At 54.4% G+C, this 14,929-nt stretch overlaps 1 protein-coding gene across 1 annotated transcript; it reads left to right on the forward strand.

Annotated features, from left to right (window-relative positions):
* Positions 1-5,219: 5,219 nt before the first annotated feature.
* Positions 5,220-13,819, forward strand: LOC147601137 (interferon-induced very large GTPase 1-like). Its single transcript, XM_086745414.1, has 2 exons — positions 5,220-5,277; positions 5,832-13,819. The coding sequence occupies exon 2, from the start codon at positions 5,834-5,836 to the stop codon at positions 13,145-13,147; it is 7,314 nt and encodes a 2,437-aa protein (XP_086601540.1). The 5' UTR covers positions 5,220-5,277; positions 5,832-5,833; the 3' UTR covers positions 13,148-13,819.
* The last annotated feature ends 1,110 nt before the right edge of the window (positions 13,820-14,929 follow it).

A 14,929-nucleotide genomic window follows, 5' to 3' on the forward strand; every position in this document is an offset into this window, starting at 1 on the left:
AAATAACGGAGCGGGCCGACCTCCCCAGGGCCAGCAAACAGCAGTTCCCTGTCCCGGGCTCCTTGCACGGACCCTGTGCACGTTCAGTTTTGGTTTTTACCCCGGCTCGTGCCTGGCATGGCTGCCTCTCCGGTTCTCAGAAGTCGGAGCCCTTCTCAGAAAAGGCTCAGGCAGCCGCGAAACTGAAGCAGCTGCTTGGGCTCACGTGCTCTCACCCAAAAACCTCCATTTGTCTTTTCTCAGGTCAAGAGTTTATTCTCCAAACCCCTCTGGAGGATAGAGGATGTTGAGAGGCGCTACTTCGGCAGTGCTCCCTGCAGAAACCAGCCAGCCCAGTGCTCCCAGTGCTCTGTCAGCCCTAGGGACCAGTGCCTGTGGGGCTGGAGCACCTCCCGAAGGGAGCCAGAGCGATGCAGCCCCTGCGTAGGGTGCAGGCGTGAAAAGTTTCTGTCTTATGTCCAGTCTGAATCTCCCCTCTTCTATTTTGAAACCATCACCCCTCGTCCTGTCCCAGCAGGCCCTGCCGAAGAGTCTCTCCCCACCTTTCCTGCAGCCCCCTTTGGGCACTGGGAGCCGCTCTCAGCTCTCCCCGGAGCCTCCTCTTCTCCAGGCTGGGGGAAGAAGGGATGGGGAGCAGCCCTGAGGAGAGGGACTTGGGGGTGCTGGTGGACGAGAAGCTGAACACAAGCCAGCGATGTGCGCTCGCAGCCCAGAACCCAACGGCACCCTGGGCTGCACCCCCAGCAGCGTGGGCAGCAGGTTTTCTGCCCCTTATGTTGAGGAAGAAATTTTTTACGCTGAGGGTGGTGGAGCCCTGTCCCAGGGTGCCCAGAGAGGTGGTGGAAACATTCCAAGCCAGGCTGGCCGGGGCTCTGAGCAACCTGATCCGGTTGGAGATGTCCCTGCTCCTGGCAGGGGGTTGGGCTGGGTGGCCTTGAACGCTCCCTCCCCACCCAAACCCCTCTCTTTGGGGGGTTCCATGATCTGGGGGTACGAGGAGCAGCTCGGGGACATTTCCAGCCCAGCCCCTGCTGCCTTTCGCCCCGGCCGCAGGCAGCAGCTTTGGCAGCGCCGCGCCAGCACCGGCCGCGCACCCCTGTGCAGAGCCCAGGACGCGATTCGGGAGCCTGCTGCGGGTACCTGGGGCTGCTGCTGCCGTCCGAGCTGCCTGGCTCAGCTCCAGCGCAGGCACCAGCTGCCGAGTTTCACTTTCACACTCCGTTGCAGGCAACGGCCTGATTTCTGGTAAGAAAGAAGCCCTTCCCTACGGAAACCACGGACTACATAAAGAGGGGGTCGGGCCGGGCTGGGGTGACACCAGGCCGGGAGCCGCCGAGCACCGCAGGGAGACGGTAGGACCTTGCTGGTGGGCTGGGAGCCGGGGATGAGCACAGAGCAGCAATTTGTTTGTCTTTCGCTTTCTATTTCGTGTGTTTTCCCATCCCTCAAGAGATCCTAGCGAAGGAAAAAAAGGAATTTCAGGGCAGCAGAAGGGTCTCTGCTCTGAGCGCGGGATGGAGGACGCAGCCTTCGATTGCCGGCCGGGCTGGGGAGGCTCCGGGGAGCCGCGTGCGCCCCGAGGGTTGAACTGGGCCGGCAGGAAGGAGGCAGCGGGGTCAGAGTCGGAGCAAGCGGGGAAGCAGGACACATCCCGGGGGGATTTGGGGTCGGACCGATGTCTGCAGCGGTGCAAAGCCCGGCTTCGAGAGCTGCGAGCAGGGCTGGGAGGGGAGCGAGCCGCTCTCTGCTCTCGGGACAGACCCCGTGCAGAGCCCCTTCCCTGCTGCGAGCCCGTGCCCGGGCTGGGAAACGCCGGGAGCCGGGGCGGCTGCGGAGCTGTGCGTGCTCCTGCGCCCCGCTGCCAACTGCTTCCCCGCGCTGGGGACAGGGGACGCGTGAGAGCGAGACCGCAGGGCCGGAGGGAGGTGGGAAGGCAGCAAAGTGAAGGTTGCTGGAACCGAAGGAGTTGTAGAAGAATGTCCAACAGCAAAATAACTCTGTGGCTTCTGGGAGAGGAAAAACAAACCCGTGCTGAAGTGCGAGTGCTAACGCTCCAGGCTCTGATTTGCTGTGTGGCAGGCTGGTCGGGCACAAGGGTCTCAGGAAACTGGCAGGCTGGTCAAACTGGCAAGGGCTCTGTCCTCTCTCGACACAACATCGTGTCTTATCACGACGGTAAAAGCGGCACAGTCGGCAGGATAGCCGTGGAAAGGCTGCTGTGAAAACCTAACTACGGGGTTCTCTGATTTGGCTCCCTCGGGGCAGTGCTCCACCACCCTCAGTGTAAAAAAAATTTTCCTAATATCTAATCTGAATCTGCCTCCCTCTATTTTGAAACCATCCCCCTGCGATGGGGAGCAGTGAATGAACGCCCTACTTCCCTTTCCTTCGCTTCCTAGCTCTCCTGCTCTCTGCCCAGGAGTTTTTCCGCCTTTTGTTTTTCCACTTCTCTCCCTCGTCGCGCTGGCGGGAGCGCATGAGCTGCTGGCGGGGGCTCAGCACTGGTGGGGGCCAACCTCCGCGGTGTTTCTGCTGCTCTCCTCACGGGTTTGAGCTTCACCCGCAGCGGCAGGACGCGTGATCTGCCCAGCGGTGGGACGGCGCCCGCGCTGCTGCGTTGTCAGGGCTGTTCCCTGCCGCAGCCCGACTTTCTCTTGAGGCTGAGCCTGACCGGAGAGCACCGACGTCAGCCGGACAGCCTGTGTGTCTGGGGCTGGGACTCTTCCACAGGTCTCCAGGCTTTGCTCTCACAGACCAGCCTGCTCTCCGTCCCTCAGCTGGCTCTCCGTCCTTCCATGTCTCCTCTCCTGGAGATCGCAGGCGTGAGCCCCACACGCTCCCTTGCTGGTGGCTGCGCAGTGGTGGCAGGAGGGCCAGGATCTGGGAGGTCAGCAGGTGGCAGGGCACTGGAGGATCCTTTTTTAATCAGCCTGAGCTTCGACTTCACGTCCAGGCTTGGTCTTCCCCCCATGATGCTGCTACGGCGTGCCAGCATTCAGCCCTGTCCCAGGTTACTGGGACAGTGCTCCACCACCCTGAACATAACATTTTTTTTTCCTAATATCCAATCTAAATCTACCTCCCTCTATTTTAAAACCATTACCCCTTGTCCTGTCACATCAGGCCCGGCTGAAGAGTCTCTCCCCACCTTCCCTGCAGCCCCCTTTGGGCACTGGGAGCCGCTCTCAGGTCTCCCCGGAGCCTCCTCTTCTCCAGGCTGAGCAGCCCCAGCTCTCCCAGCCTGGCCTCACAGCAGAGCTGCTCCAGCCCTCTCAGCATCTGCGCAGCCTCCTCTGGACCCTCTCCACCAGCTCCATGCCCTTCTGCTGTTGGGGGCTCCAGAGCTGGACGCAGCGCTGCAGGGGGGTCTCACCAGAGCGGGGCAGAGGGGCAGAATCCCCTCCCTCGCCCTGCTGCCCATGCTGCTGGGGGTGCAGCCCAGGGTGCCGTTGGTTTCTGGGCTGTGAGCGCACATTGCCTGCTCATGCTGAGCTTCTCATCCACCATCACTCCCAAGTCCTTCTCCTCAGGGCTGCTCTCCATCCCTTCTTCCCCCAGCCTGGATTTGTGCCTGGGATTGCCCCGACCACGTGCAGGACCTTGCCCTTGGCCTGGTTGAACTCCATGAGGTTGGCACGGCCCCACCTCTCCAGCCTGTCCAGGTCCCTCTGGATGGCATCCCTCCCTTCCAGCGTGTTGACGGCACCACACAGCTCGGTGTCATCGGCGAACTTGCTGAGTGTGCACTCTATCCCACTGTCCATGTCAGCGACAAAGATGTTGAACAGGGTCCTCTAATCTTGACCCATAAGCTCTCTGTCAGCTCCTCCTCCATCCCCAGGTGGAGCTCCACACACTCCAGCCGGTTGCTGACGTAGAGAGCGACACCCCCTCCTCGTCTCCCCTTCCTGTCCTTTCTAAAAAGCCTGTACCCCTCCATGTTGACGCTCCAGTTGTACGAGTCATCCCAGCACGTGTCCGTGGCGCCAACGAGGTCGTAGCCCTGCTCGTGTTCAAGCATCTCCAGCTCTTCCTGTTTATTCCCCATGCTGCGTGCATTGGTATAGAGACACTTCAGCTGGGCCCCCGACAAAGCCGACTTGCTGGCTGGAGCGACGGGTTCTGTTGGACCGCAGTTTACGTTCATTTGCACTTACCTGCGATCCTTCCTCAGCTTCTGGACCCTCGGTGCTGGCACTGGCGCCATACTGACAGCAGTGGGCTGAACTGTGCTCCCCCTCCCCCAGCAACACCAGTTTAAAGCCCTCTGGACGAGCCTGGCAAGGCTTTGTCCAAGCACACTCTTCCCCTTCTCGGTTAGGTGCACGCCATCCGCCCCTAGCAGCCCTTTGGTGGTCTAGATACCCAAAGCCCTGGCTGTAGCACCACTCCCTGAGCCACGAGCTGACCTGCCAGATACGTCTGGCCCTTTCAGGCCCCTGCCCTTCGACCGGGAGGATTGACGAGAATACCACCTGTGCCCCAGAGCCTTTGACTGTTGAACCCAGAGCCCTGAAATCCCTTTTGATGTTCCTCAGGCTGCTGCCGGCTGTGTCGCTGCTATGATTATAGAATCATAGAATCATAGAATGGTTTGGGTTGGAAGGAACCTTCAAAGCCCCTCCTGCGCAACCCCCCTGCCAGGAGCAGGGACATCTCCAACCAGATCAGGTTGCTCAGAGCCCCGGCCAACCTGGCCTGGAATGTTTCCAGGGATGGGGCATCCACCGCCTCTCTGGGCAACCTGGGACAGTGTTCCACCACCCCCAGTGTGTCACTCTGCTCCTTGGTGGGCCATCAGGGAACAGGCTGAAACTAGAGGAATTCTTGACCCGGCTGTGGCTCAGGCCTTTGCCTCCTCTGGAGCCTGCATCAGACCACCACCAGCCTGGTCAAGGGATCGAGGGCACCCACCACACCAGGCAACACCCTAGCCTGACCACCACCCCAAAAAGGCCCTGATGAGTGTTTGCTGGCTGGGCACTCATCACTGGTGGAGAAAGGACGGCCTCCACTGCTTCCCAGAATGAATTCTCCGCGTTGATGGGTTGCCATCTCCTGACTGTCTGGTTTTCTCCTTTAGGATTTTGGGCCTTTCCTTCCTGGTGTTTTTCCTCCTGAGTTCTTGAGGTGGTCCTCATCTTCTTCTTAATACCCCAGCCTTGTCTTCCAGGCCTGCCGTGCGACAGTGTGCTGTCTCAGCTGAGCTGGGGACCTTGGCTGCCTGTTGTCCTCTGGGAAGCCAAGCGTCTGACCAAAAGGAGCATCTGCTGTGAGGTGAGATGAATCAGCCCCCACATCCGTTGAGCATATTGCCTAAATCATCACTGACTTTAAAGGAAAAGCTGGCACTAAAGGCTCGGAAAGGGTCCAAGAGCCCAGAATCAGCTCCTGGGGGGAACGGGTGCGAGTGAGGCGAGTGAGGGGCTCCGTGCTGGCAGCTGGAGCAGGACCAGAGGTCACAGCCGATGTGCCCGGTGCTGGGTACTCGGGGTGAGTGTGTGGGTGCGTGCCTCTGTCCGTTGGTGAGCACCAAGCTGGACCAGCCAGCGAAGAGGAGACCCGTGAGGCCAGTAGGAGGGCGCGGGATGCAGGCGGGGTATTGGACGGTGGTGCTCGAGGGATCCGGTAACGCCCACGGCTGTCTGCACTCATGTACTTATGAGTTCGTTGGGCATACGTGGGTGGGCTGCTGTCCTGGGATGGGGACCCCCTGGTTTAGGGGTGACCCTGGCTGGGCTCCAGCAGCAGGGTAGGAGGAATCCCCTGGGCCTGCAGCTGCTGGAGAGCCCTCTTATACCTTAAAGAAAGTCTGTTTTACTCTTCCACAGCCATGGCTTCACAAGAGGACGTACCAGAGGACGATGAAAAGGCACGTCTTGCTAAAAAACTACTGGCAGAAGCATGTGAGAAGGAAGGACTGGATGAGGCCTACTGGCTCCCCAAACTGTCGGAGATACTGGGAGTCAGGTCCAGAGAAGCCCTGAAACATCTGCAATACGAAGACTACCTGAAGCTGGAGTGCAAAGTACGGTTCCCCTGGGAAACAAAGGCTCTCCGAAAACTCCTGCTACTAACAGACAACAAAGGAACTTTTGAGGAGCTGCAGAAGGAGCGCTTGGAGCTGACAAAGCAGAGACAAGAAGCGGCCAAGCTGGCCCTGAAGGAGCTGAAAGAAATGCACAGGAGCCGCAGCCACAGCAAGGACGCTATGAGACAGAAAGAGGAGGCTCTGTGGCAAGCCATGGAGATTCCCAGAGAGTACTGGGCACCACTGGAGGACTCACTGGTGGATGTGCTGCAGGGCATCCAGAAGCAACTGGAGCAGCGGGAGTCGTCAGTGGGCAGGAGTGAGAACGTTTCCGACGCGGAGGTCCTGAGGCGGGCGTCGGGGGGACTGGCTCTGCAGGGCATTTACAGAACCGGCGGCCTTGAGGATGCGCTGGCAAAGCGAGACCAGCTCATCAGGGTTCCCGATGGATTCAAGCTTGCCGGTCCAGAGCAAGGGACGCTGCTTGAGAGGAAGGAGTTCTCCTCCTCTGCAGCAGAAGCCACTTTCACCAAGTCCGTGGAGCAGCTGGGGTTCAGCATCAGCATTTCTGCCAAAGCCAGGTTCTGGGGGTTTAATGCTGACGTTGGTGTAGATTACAGCCGCTCCTCACAGTCAGAGCACACCCACCAGTCCCGCTCTGAGCAGAGCTACATTTGCACCACCAAGTACCAGTACGTCCCTCTGGCCTCCTGCTACCTCCAAAAGCATCAGCTTCGCCTCTCCGATGCGGCCCTGCGGGAGCTGCAAGACATGGAGCATCTTCTGAGCATCACTCAGGAAGCAGACAGGCCCAACACGCTGAAGAGCAGGTGCGCAAGGTTCTTCAGCAGATTTGGGTCCCACGTAAACCAGGGTCCCCTCCACTTTGGGGGGATATTCTGGTGGAAAGCATCTACAGAAGGATTCAGAGCTGAGCAGTGGGAAGAGATGAAGCAACGCACATCCGACGCCCTGAACTGCTACATCGAGGCCAGCTACAGCGGCTTCTGTGTCAGCGTGGGAGTGGACGTGGACGTTTCGAAATCCAGCTCACGGGCTTCTTTTCAGGGAAGAGACACAAGGAGTTCCGGCACAGCGGTGCAGCTCTACGTGACCAACACAGGGGGCCCATCAGAGACAGATTCTCTTCCTCAGTGGAAACTGGGGCTAGTAACCAGTAACACAACCTGGTGCGTTATTGACCGAGGCTTCCAGCTGATCCCAGTGTGGGACATAATCCTGTTCAACCACAGCAGTGATTTTGAGTCCGCCTATCAAATGAGCAGCAGCCTCAGGGCTGCGTATGAAGAGCTAACGAATCAAAGTGTCGGCGCCATGTTTGGAGAGGAACTGGTCAGTGCGGTGGAAGAGGCCAGAGCTTTCCTGGAGTGTGTGAAGGCCTGGGACGTGACGGTGGATGAAAGGAAACTGCTCGCCCTGCTACAATTCAAGCAGCATCTGAATGAAAAAACCAAAAACCACAGCGTCTGGATCAACGTGTGCCTGTCGGACAAAGTGCTGCAGGAGTTCCTGGTGAATACCGTTCTGTTTTGCAAGAAGTCACCTCCAGAAAATGCCACCTACATCAAGTGTCTGTTGAAGAGCCTCCTGGATCCTCACGTCTATTCTGTCAAGGACTTCCCCAGGTCCTCCTTCATTATGCAATGGATCTTCCATACTGAGCACACGCCTCCCGAAACTCCCAATGTTTCTGAGCTTGAAGATCTCACCAAGACCCTGCTGCAAGTGAAGGAGTACATCCAGGACGTCACCTACGCACCAGAAACGTCTGCATCCGCCATTCATGAAGTAAAGATAAAAGCCACCTTGACTACAAGCCTAGCTGTCCATTCCTTACTCCAGCTTCTCCGGGAAAGGGCAGAGAAAGACATAGAAGTGTTGGTGCTCTTAATTACGACCAGCACGGGATACCAGGTGGAAAGCAGCACTTTTCAGTACCTCCTTGGATTTCCAGAAATTAACTTCATGGTAAATGAACTGCAAACAGGACATAAGGAGTACCTGAATCTGAAGGAGCAAGATGTTCACAGAGCCCAGGCCTTCCTGCTGCTGACGGGTCTAACTGTAACACCCGAATATAAAAAGATGTCTCCTGAGCAGAAGAACGAGCGTTTGGCTTTCATGGAAGTTCAGATGCAAAACTTATGGTGCACAGAGATAAAAACTCTCCTTGAAAAGCACAACGCATCCAAAGACTGGGAGATGCTGGAAAGTGACCTGCATTCCTTCATCAACGGGCTCTTGGATGACACACGTGACGATCTGAAGAAACACAGTATAATCAAAGACATGGAAGACACTTTTCAAAGAACAGAGCCTTCCAGTCAGTCCGAATCCAAATCAGACGGCAGCAAATGCAAAGCAAACCAAGCCATTTCAAACCAAGCGTTCCTCCACTTACTCCAGCGCCTCGGACTAGAAGGTCACTATCCAAGAAAGATGGGGACAGAAGATTTCCACATCATATACAAGACGTCTTTACAGGACAGCCAGCCCAGCAAGGACAACGAGCTACCATTTTACTTCTTGCAAAAGCTATTAACCGTGGATTATCGGGTGAGGTACCTGACTTGCAAGGATGAGAGCAACCTGGGCCTCGCACCTCTGCCAAAAACCACAGAGCAAAAGCATGAAGCCTTGGATTCCTTTGATGACTTTTTCAAAGATTTGGAGGAAGAAGCCCCCGAATCTGCAGCCGGGGAGAGCCGTGTGCACCCCATGGACGTCCAGCTGGCAATTTTTCATTGTGCTGATGATTTCATGAGGCAGTACATTTCCACAAAGCTTGCCTTCTGCCAATTTGCACTACCCCTCCTGGTACCAAACCCGTGCACCTCCCAGATAGAGTTCCCCCTCTGGTCTCTCAGCCAAATCAAGAAGAGCTGGAAAGGGGCTGGGAAGTCGGGAGAGCAGGCCAGAATTAACTGCTACAAAAACAAACTCATTTATCAGGCAGAGACACCCATCGTGTCCTTCATACGGATCGGCAGCTCTCCCTCCTCTTCCAAGTCTCAGATCCTGAATGCTCTGCTGAGCAAACAAAAGCACGACACTTTTTTCCACCGCCACTGCAAAGGCAGCACCAAAGACTGTCTGCTGATGAAAGGCGTTGTGGAGATCTCCTGGTACTGTCCCCGCGGCAGCGACGATGACAGCTTTGACTGCTGTGTAGCTTTCTGTAACCTGCGTGGAGACGCCAGGGACCACGAGGAACAGCTACGGTTTTTACAGGAGATATCTGCTGTGAACGTGGCTCTCGTATCCGAGTCTGATCAGGGTGACAAGAAAGGGATGAAAATTTTACGTGACCTGTGGCAGTCGCAAAGGCCTTTGGTTTGTCTTCTCACTGAAAAAGAGAATGTTGCAGCTGGCCGATCTAGCCAAAACGTAAGAATAGGTATCAAGAACAGAAACGAAGCAGAATTAATGGGCGAGCTGACAAAAACAATCAGAGACCTCCTGAAAGGGTCCAGTGTGCTTTTCAGCCTTGACGCCTGCCTGGACAAAGCTCGCAAGCATGGATTCTTAGTCGATGAAGATACAGATGCGTGTGTGACAGCCAAAGAAAAGGCAAAGGCGCTGGTGGAGCTTCTGAAGAAAGAGAAGTTGTCTGAGATCAAATCCCAGCTACTGCCTCTTCAAGGAAAACTGTGGTACATGTGGTGCAAAAAGGACAAGGAACTCACTCGCTTGCAGGAAAAGAGGAACAAGAGCATCGAGCATCATCGGAGCCAAATTGAGTCAGAGAAGTCGGCAATAAGAAGAAAGCAGCTGGAGAAAGCATTCCCCCTCAATCAGCTGATGAAATCAGTCCTTCGCTTCCTCCAGTCCCAGCCAGCAGACACCAAGAAATACTTCCTGCAGTGGATGAAGGTCTTCATGGATGACCTGTCCTCCGATTGCCTTGACGAACTGAAGAGAGACTATCACCAGCTGTGGTCTCAAATCCTGGCCATCAAGAAAAGCAATGAAAAAAAGGATCTGAAACCCCTGTTGCTGAATAAGTTAGATGCCCTCTCCAATGAAATCAACGATTCGTCCATCGGCCTTGAGCATATTTTGAGAGAGGCAGGGCAGATTTACGAAGCTCTGGAATCAATGAACTCAAAGGATAAATGTTTTGTCGAACTACCAGAAATTGCAGCAGATCTGATGGTTTCAGGGTACCCCATCGAGCTGATGGATGGTGATGCTTCTTACGTACCGTTACGATGGGTCAGTGCCATCTTTGACAGATTAACTGAGAAGCTGGGGGACAAACGAGTATTTGTTCTCTCAGTGCTTGGCATCCAGAGCACAGGGAAGTCAACCTTGTTGAATGCCATGTTTGGTCTTCAGTTTAATGTCAGTGCAGGGAGATGCACCCGGGGAGCATTTATGCAGCTAATTAAAGCGGAGGAGAAGCTGCAACGAGATTTGGGCTTTGATTACATGCTAGTGGTTGACACAGAGGGACTTCGTGCCATAGAGATGGCCAACAAACAGTCTCTTAATCACGACAACGAGCTGGCCACCTTTGTCATTGGCATCGGCAACATGACTCTGATCAATATCTTTGGAGAAAATCCTTCAGAAATGCAAGATGTCCTTCAGATTGCTGTGCAGGCTTTTCTGAGGATGAAGCAAGTAAATCTGTCTCCAGGCTGCCTGTTTGTGCACCAAAATGTGGGAGAAATCACTGCCAAGGAACAGAACATGGAAGGGCAAAGGCGTCTGCAGGAAAAGCTGGATGAAATGACCGTGACAGCCGCCCAGCAGGAATTCTGTGAGGTCTCCTGCTTCAGCGACGTCATCCGCTTTGACGTGAACACCCACATTCATTACTTTGCTCACCTGTGGGAAGGAAACCCCCCAATGGCACCGCCCAATCCCACCTACAGCCAGAACGTCCAGGAATTAAAGAGCAAAATTCTCCAAGCTGCCAAGAAGGAGTCACAGGGCAGCGTTTTGAGGCTCTCCAGCTTGAAAGTTCGTATCAGTGACCTCTGGAATGCTTTGCTGAATGAAAACTTCATTTTCAGCTTCAAGAACTCCGTGGAGATTGCTGCGTACAAGAAACTGGAAACCGCATTTAGCCAGTGGACCTGGCAGCTGAGGAGCCACATCTTAGACTTGCAAATGAAACTGGACAACAAAATTCGCAATGGGGACTTCAAGAAGGTCACGACAGAACAGCTTGAAAAGCTAGTACAAGGGACAAGTGATGCCATCACGAAAGACATGGAAAAGTATTTCAGTGAAGACAGAGACTGCGAGATACTGGTCCAGTGGAAAGGTGGCACGGAACTGAAGCTGAAAGAACTAAAAGAGTCTCTTCTTTTTGAAACTAGAAAAAAGTGTGAGAAACTTATTGAACTGAAGAAGAACCAGTGTAAACTGGATGGAAGGAAGTCAGAATACGAAAACGAGCTCCTGAAAAGGAGCAGGCAGTTGGCTCTGTCTCTAAAAGGCCAGAAACTAAGTGAAAGAGAACTGAGAAACAACTTTACTTCTCTCTGGACAACCTGGATTACTGAAGTCTCCTCTGCTGCTCCCCCTCTGGAACAGGTTGATATCGATGTGGAAATAGAAGATGTCCTTCTAGATCGCTTTAAGGAGCCTAATTTACACGCACGAATCAGGACATTTCACAAACACGGCGAGTTTTCTGTTGACTTGGAGAAACACATCGTTACGAAAAACCGTTGGCGCTTCTGGGCTGGGAATTTTGACAACGCTGACCTGAGCAACGCACACCGCATTACAGATAACATCACGGCGTGCGTGAAGGCAAGCATTGACAAGAAGGAAAAGGAGAAGAGGGATTACAGTCGAAGTTTTATTCATGAAATACTAAATGAAGTAGAGAAAGGTATGAACTCTGTCCCCAGCAATGCAAAATACAGCTTCAATAAAGATTACAGAATAGATCTGTCACTGCATTTGTGCAAAATGGCAGCAGATCGGTTTAAAGCCATGCAAGCAGCATTCAAAAAAGCCAATGATCCAGCCATCTACCTGGAGAGCAAGCGAGAAGACTTCTTCAAATGTTTCCAGATTTCCTGCCAAGGAGCCACTTCTATCACAACATTTGCTGCTTTCCTGTGTGACAAGCTTGGCCCAGCTCTTGAGCAGGCCGTCTACGAGAAGACAGCTCTTGACATCGCTCGAGACATGAAGGGTAAAATCCCAGATTTCATTGGCAATAGATCCTCTCTGGAAGTCTGCATACTGAAATACCTGGCACAAGAAGAAAAATTTGAGAAATTCAGGGAGTACCTTAGTGACCCAAGAGAGTTTCTACAGAATTACATTAAGATACGTGCTGAGATGTACTGTTTAGATAAGAACAGGAGGCTGGAGAAGTTTTTAGATGACTCCCTTACTCACTACTGTGAAAGCATCCAGTCGGCTGTTTTTACATCAACCAACGTCGTCAAAGACAGAAAAGACAGAAACGACAAAATCTCTCTTTGGCTGGATGAATTTTGCGTCGCACTTGGAGAGGTGCTGAGCTTGCCCAGAAGGGACCTGAAGGGCATCGAGCATCAGGAGATAGCAGACATAGAGTTCCTGAATAACGCCATGGCAGAAGCACTGACTGCCCTGAAAGACGGTCTCAAGGAAAAGCTTGCCGAGGCTGATATGAGCTCGTTTGAAACGAAGCCTCACGAAATCCTGGCGGAGCAGTTTGCAGGGTGCTGGGAGCAGTGTCCCTTTTGCGGGGCTGTTTGCACAAACACTATGACAAATCACGACGGAGACCACCAGCTCGTCTTCCACCGTCCGCAAGTTTTGACAGGGTACAGGTGGCACAAAACAGACAATCTGGTCATTGATATCTGTTCCAGTAGCGTCGCAAGTGACTGTTTATTCAGGATTGGTGCCGACACATGGATCCCCTACAAGAGATACCGGGATGCAGGACATCCTTATTCCAGCTGGAACATTCCCTCTGATCCATCCATGCAACTGTACTGGAAATGGTTTGTGTCTCATTTCAGGACAGAGCTAGAAAAACTCTACAATGGGAAATTTCATGGCAAAGGAGAAATCCCTGCTTCGTGGCAGAGAATTACAAAGCAGGAAGCACTCGATGAACTGCCGAAGTTGTAGGCCAAGTTGACATGAAGGAAGAACCACAACTGCTTTGCCATTTAGAAGAACATTTACACCTGCTTTGCCTTTTAGAAGAACATGGTGCAATTCTATCCGCAAAATATTGTTACGACGACTACGACTTCAAGCAACATGAAGAAAATGCTGTCTGATTGCTCGCAGAGTTGGGTGAAACACGGCACGCTGCATCCTCCGCCGCTCAGAAATTCCCTCGCTTCGTGACTAAGTCGGCAGCCGCTTCCCTCCTCGCCATAAACATTCACCGCTTTGTCTTGAGCAAAAAAGAAAACCATTCCTGCAGCGAGCAGTCACACGGCCGAGAACAAGACCAAGTGCCAGATGAAGAGCAAAGGCGGCATCAGAAAGGATCAACTTTTTTCAGCTGCTATGAGAAAATATGTGACACTGGCAAAAAAATAGTTTTCCTCCTTGTCATGCTTAAAGAAACGGCTGCGGGATCGGAGAGCAGCTCAGCACTGGCTGCAGGCTGTGCTGTTTGCTTTTTGGGATCCTCATTCCCTCATCAACCCCTTGCTGACAAACCCAGCCAGCGCTCAGAGCAGTAGCTGTTCTGTCTCCGATGCCGTTAAAGCAGTTACCGCACCAGCCTGTGTGCGTTTAGGCTGGGCTTTAGCTCGGTGCCTGTTAGGAACACTTCATACGTCAAGGTGAGCCATTCCTAAGCAGGTGCCTGGACCGGGTGAGCTTCCCTCCAGCTCTTTGCCACAACAGCAACCGCTCTCGCCATTTGCTCAGCTATTGAGCATCAGCCTCTGCGCGGCCGTTGTGGAGAATCGCGTCTCTTTGCAGCTTCTTCAGCAGCCGCCAGCGGCGTGTGACGTTAGCGTCCGTGCCGTCGAGACAGGCTGGCGGCGACGGAGCCGCGGTCTGGAGAACAGGTAACCAGCGGGGACTGCGCCAGTGGGGTGGCCGGCGGTTTTTGCTGCGCAGGTTCCTGCCACGCCGCTGGAAACCCAAGCACCGCGCCGCCCTGGAGAGCCGGACAAAGGGCTGATGCAGTATAATCCCTCGCAGCCTTTGCTAATAAACTGGTCGAGCTGGATGGGACCGCTCTCCGTAGCCTTCATTTTCAGGTGCGCCACGGCTGTGTGCAAACTCAGCGTCTGTGCCGCGAAGATGAGCAGGTGGCAGCTGGGCGATGGTCTGCGTAAGGGTGTGTGGAAGGAGAGTGTCTGTTCCTCTCGGGATGCCTGCTCAGGGGACGAGGAGAAGGGGAGGAAGCCATAAACAACAACATCCAGTTGCACAGATCTCACCGATAAACGGTCAGGGAGGCAGCGCTGGGAACCAAGCCCGGTCAGTCGCACCCACCGGTGAGCGAGAGGGCGAGAAGGTTTATTCCAGCGAGGCTGTCTGATCGGGCAGCTGGGAAACGAAGGCAAAAAAGGGAACCCAAACCCAAGACACACCGCGGTACAGACCTGACAAAATAGACACGGAGACAACGGCAGGAAACAAACCCTGCTGGCGCGAGTGTGTGCTGCAAGGACCGAGTGCTGGTTACTGGTGAGACTGTGAGTGTGTGAGTGGATCTGGGGCCAGCTACTGGAGTCACGCTGGGCTTCTGGGTGCCCCCGGCCTGTGGTGCAACTTACTGGAGTGAATGGGGTCCCAGTGCAGCTACTGGAGTGCGTGGGGGTCTTTAACGTCCAGCCACAGGGGTGGGAATGGTGCGTGTCCTGAAAATGAACTGCCTGGGAGGGCCGGTGTGAAGGAGCTGAGCGAAGGGCGGGAGCAGGTCCGCGGGTCACAGCCCAC

The sequence above is a fragment of the Chlamydotis macqueenii genome, chromosome 3 (assembly GCF_036417535.1).
Source record: "Chlamydotis macqueenii isolate bChlMac1 chromosome 3, bChlMac1.mat, whole genome shotgun sequence".
In the NCBI taxonomy this organism is placed as follows: domain Eukaryota; kingdom Metazoa; phylum Chordata; class Aves; order Otidiformes; family Otididae; genus Chlamydotis; species Chlamydotis macqueenii.